The following is a 4324-nucleotide window of genomic DNA, read 5'->3' as shown; positions in this document are numbered from 1 at the left end:
AAGTATCCACACAAAGAGACAATAATTTTCAGAAAAGGAATAACAGCATTCAAATAGAAATTCGCTCTTCACTCCACTCACAATCATCGTCGACAAAGTACTGGACGAACTCCTCAAAAGACCCAACATAACCGTGAAGGCTGATGAGGCGGCAGTGGTGGTGGAAGGACATGATCACGTCTTTAGGGTTCCTCACGACGACCACGACCTGTTGAGTACGTATTTTAGTGATATCAGATTACAAGAGACAAAGAAATGGAAGAATACTCTATCACTCCGTATAGAGACAAACAGATATAAAAAAGATAAATCAATAGCCAAGCATTTCGATATAAAGGCGCACAGACACACACACACACACACACACACACACACACACACGTACAGACGTATGTGTATATATATATAATATATATATATATTATATATATATATATATATATATATATATATATATTATATAATAATATATATATATAAATATTTATTTTTATTATTATATAAATATATATATATATATATATATATATGCATATATATATATATATATATATAATATATATATATATAATATATATTATAATATATATATATATATATATATTATATTATATATATATCATTAATATATATATATATATATATTATATATATATATATTATATATAATATATATATATATATATATATATATACACATACGTGTGTACGTGTGTGTGTGTGTGTGTGTGTGTGTGTGTGTGTGTGTGTGTGTGTGTGTGTGTGTGTGTGTGTGTGTGTGTGTGTGTGTGCATACACATGCAAAGCAAGGGAGATCCCCCATCCTAGTACCTTAGACGTATCCAGTAGTGACGGGTCAAGCAAGCTGAAGGGCAGGTGCGTCTTGATGGTCCTCGGCGCCGGCAGGACCTCCGTGATCTGCAGCTGGAGTCCGTCGAGAGGGTTCTTCCCTGGGCACATCCTGAAGAAGGCCTGCACCATCGGGTGGTTCGCGGGGGGCGGTTTCTCGCTCGACGCGGCTATCATGTCCATCCTTGGCGTGGAGCAGAGGGGCGTCTATGTTATTGTCATAGAATGATGATCATGGTAGTGGTGGTGATGGTGATTTTGATGATGGTAGTGGTGGTAGCATTGATGGTTATGGTGAAGGTGATGACGATGGTGATGATGATGATGATGATCACACACACAGACACAGACACAGACACAGACACACAGACACACACACACACACACACACACACACACACACACACACACAACACACACACACACACACACACACACACACACACACACACACACACACACACACACACACACACACACACACACACACACACAATATATATATTATATATATATATATATATATATATATATATATATATATATATATATATATATATAGACAGATAAATAGACTGCCAGATAGACAGACGGACGTAAAAATGAGTCACTCGAGAAACAGGAAGCGGACGAAGTGTCGGTCAAGGAAAAGGTGCAGATAGTTAGACAAAGTGAGAGATTAACAGATAAATGGATAGACTGATAGACAGATAGACAGGCAGACAGACAGACAGACAGACAGACAGACAAACAGACCGACGGACGGACTGACGGACAGGCAGAACCAGCAGAGGAACGGGGAGCGGGCGAAGACAGCAGACAACAGACAGACGGACAGGCAGCACCTCGACTCACTCGAGGAACGAAGACAGACAACAGACAACAGACAACAGACAACAGACAACAGACAGACAGACAGACGAACAGACAGACAACAGACGGACTCACTCGAGGAACGGGGAGCGGGCGAAGATGTGCGTGTTGGTCATGGGATGGTCGAGGTCGGGGTTGTTCCTCATCGTCCACACGATCTCCTGCATCCACGTCGTGCCGCTCTTCGAGTAGGTCATCACCACCACGTCGCTCGGCTGGAACTACATTTTTTTGTTTGTAATTGCATGTTTTTACGAGAACTAATTCATTTATTGTACTAATTCCACAGGATAACACCTTTTGAAGTAGAATGCGTGATATCACATCGAGATTGACCACTCTTTTCCTCTTACGTAGCATTTCCTTATTTTATATATTCGATGAATGATTTAACGAATAACTTACCTTGAAATTGTAATACTTATCCCCGAACTTGAGGAAAGGCGCTGGGAAGAGCCATCTCCCGGGCTCAAGGCGAACTAACCCTTTGCAGTAGCCCGTCCAGTCCCTCTTCTGGCGCTCCCACTCCTCGCCCTCCAAAATGGCGCCCTTGTGACCGCTCGCCAGCTGCATCTTCCTGCGTGAGGGTGCGAGGGGCGTGTGAGTGGAGGCGAGGCACAGGCGGCGTGTCGCGGTGGTGACTGCTTTTATTATTGGCGTGATTTTTTTTTTCTTTTTTTAGTCATTCTTTGCTGAATTTTGTGTTTGCCCTTTAATGGGAAATACCGCATGTAAAGGCACAAGGTGCGCTTACACACACACACACACACACACACACACACACACACACACACACACACACACACACACACACACACACACACACACACACACACACACACACACACACACACACACACACACACACACACACACACACACACACACCGTCTCATTGAGCATACATACATACATACACTAACACACACACACACAAACAGACACAAAAATAGATAGAAACATTTCTGTGTGTATGGGACCTGGATATATGCCAGTAATCACATTCATCAAAGGAAAATGCTTTTCATGCTAGTGGCTTCAAATTCCCGATTAAGATGCTTATTCACTTTGCAAGGCGATGGATGAGTACGAATGACCTTGCAACTCACTCACCTTATCAGAGAACAAACTACACTACTCAAAAGTTAATTATAACAATGCAGCTTTTCATTTTTTGTGTGTTTGTGTAAGATAGTCAGGGTTTATCATTATCATAATCATTATTATTATAAGCATCATGAACACTATCATCATAAAATAATATTACTTTCATTGGTCATTATTATCATAGACTTCTACCCGACATGTAAATTAGTTCTGCTATTGTTTATGATTTAGTGAAGAATATGTACACACACACACACACACACACACACACACACACACACACACATACACACACACACACACACACACACACACACACACACACACACACAACACACACACACAACACAACACACACACACATACACACACACATACCACACACACACACACACACACACACACACACACACACACACACACACACAACACACACACACTCACTCACACGTGCGCGCGCCCATTTAATATGGAAAACCCGTGATATTATTTAACGGAAAGGCAACATACGATTATCTTATCGAGTTTGGAATTGCCGCTACATTTTTCGTTTTTATTATGATATACTAATCGGTTAAGTTGAACATTAATGTACGCTCAAAGACTTTATATCAATTATTTATCAAAAACAAAATGTACTAACATCGACAACAACAAAAAACGGCAACACAACTAACCCGCTACACAACGCTAGCAAATACCTGCTCTTCCTTAGTAATATACGCAAAGTTGTAGCTCATTTACTTCAAAACTCAACACCCAACGTCTTAAACACTAATTCATAATAAATAAATAGCATCATACCTAGGACAACAACACGGAGCTGCCTGTAGTGGTGCCGCTGGGAGAGAGACTGAGTGTACTGAGACAGTTGAAGGGGTGTGTGAAGGTCAGTCTTACGTCATCCATGGCTGGCCGCTCAGGGTACGGTCTTGTAGTTGGAAATACTACTAGGGAGACGTATTGCATTTTTAACGCATGGATGACCGTCTCTGTGATTAGGAAAAATCTTACCCTCCCTTATTACCTTCTCTCTGTCTCTGTCTGTCTGTCATTCTGTCTGCCTGTCTGTCTCTCTCTCTCTCTCTCTCTCTCTCTCTCTCTCTCTCTCTCTCTCTCTCTCTCTCTCTCTCTCTCTCTCTCTCTCTCTCTCTCTCTCTCCCTCTCCTCTCTCTTTCTCTCTCTCCCTCTCACTCTCCCTCTCCCTCTCCCTCTCTCCGTCTGTCTGTCTGTCTGTCTTTCTGTCTGTCTGTCTGCCTGTCTGTCTGTCTGTCTGTCTGTCTGTCAGTCAGTCAGTCAGTCAGTCAATCAGTCAGTCAGTCAATCTGTCTGTCTGCCCCCCCCCCCCTCTCTCTCTCGCCATTTTTCTCTCTCTCCATTATTTTTCTCTCTCCATATTTCTTTCTCTCTCTCTCTCCCTCTCTCTCTCTCCTTCTCCTCTCTCTCTCACTCTCACTCTCACTCTCACCTCTCTCTCTCTCTCTCTCTCTCTCTC

At 42.0% G+C, this 4324-nt stretch overlaps 1 protein-coding gene across 1 annotated transcript in view; it reads right to left on the bottom strand.

Moving 5' to 3' along the window:
- The window catches only part of LOC119578802 (sulfotransferase 1A1-like), a 5252-nt gene extending 1499 nt beyond the window's left edge, over positions 1 to 3753 (bottom strand). Inside the window, exons 1-5 of the mRNA XM_037926433.1 lie at positions 3634 to 3753; positions 2128 to 2299; positions 1798 to 1943; positions 832 to 1033; positions 82 to 208 (exon numbers count right to left, since the gene is read on the bottom strand). Coding sequence (XP_037782361.1) covers positions 82 to 208; positions 832 to 1033; positions 1798 to 1943; positions 2128 to 2295 — 643 coding nt within the window. The 5' untranslated portion in view covers positions 2296 to 2299; positions 3634 to 3753. The remainder of the gene's footprint in view (positions 1 to 81; positions 209 to 831; positions 1034 to 1797; positions 1944 to 2127; positions 2300 to 3633) is intronic.
- Between the last annotated feature and the right edge of the window lie 571 nt (positions 3754 to 4324).

This window comes from Penaeus monodon, chromosome 11 (genome assembly GCF_015228065.2).
Source record: "Penaeus monodon isolate SGIC_2016 chromosome 11, NSTDA_Pmon_1, whole genome shotgun sequence".
NCBI classification, from domain to species: Eukaryota; Metazoa; Arthropoda; class Malacostraca; order Decapoda; family Penaeidae; genus Penaeus; species Penaeus monodon.
The sequence above is the reverse complement of the archived record's forward strand: the minus strand, read 5'-3'. Positions and strand labels throughout refer to the sequence as shown.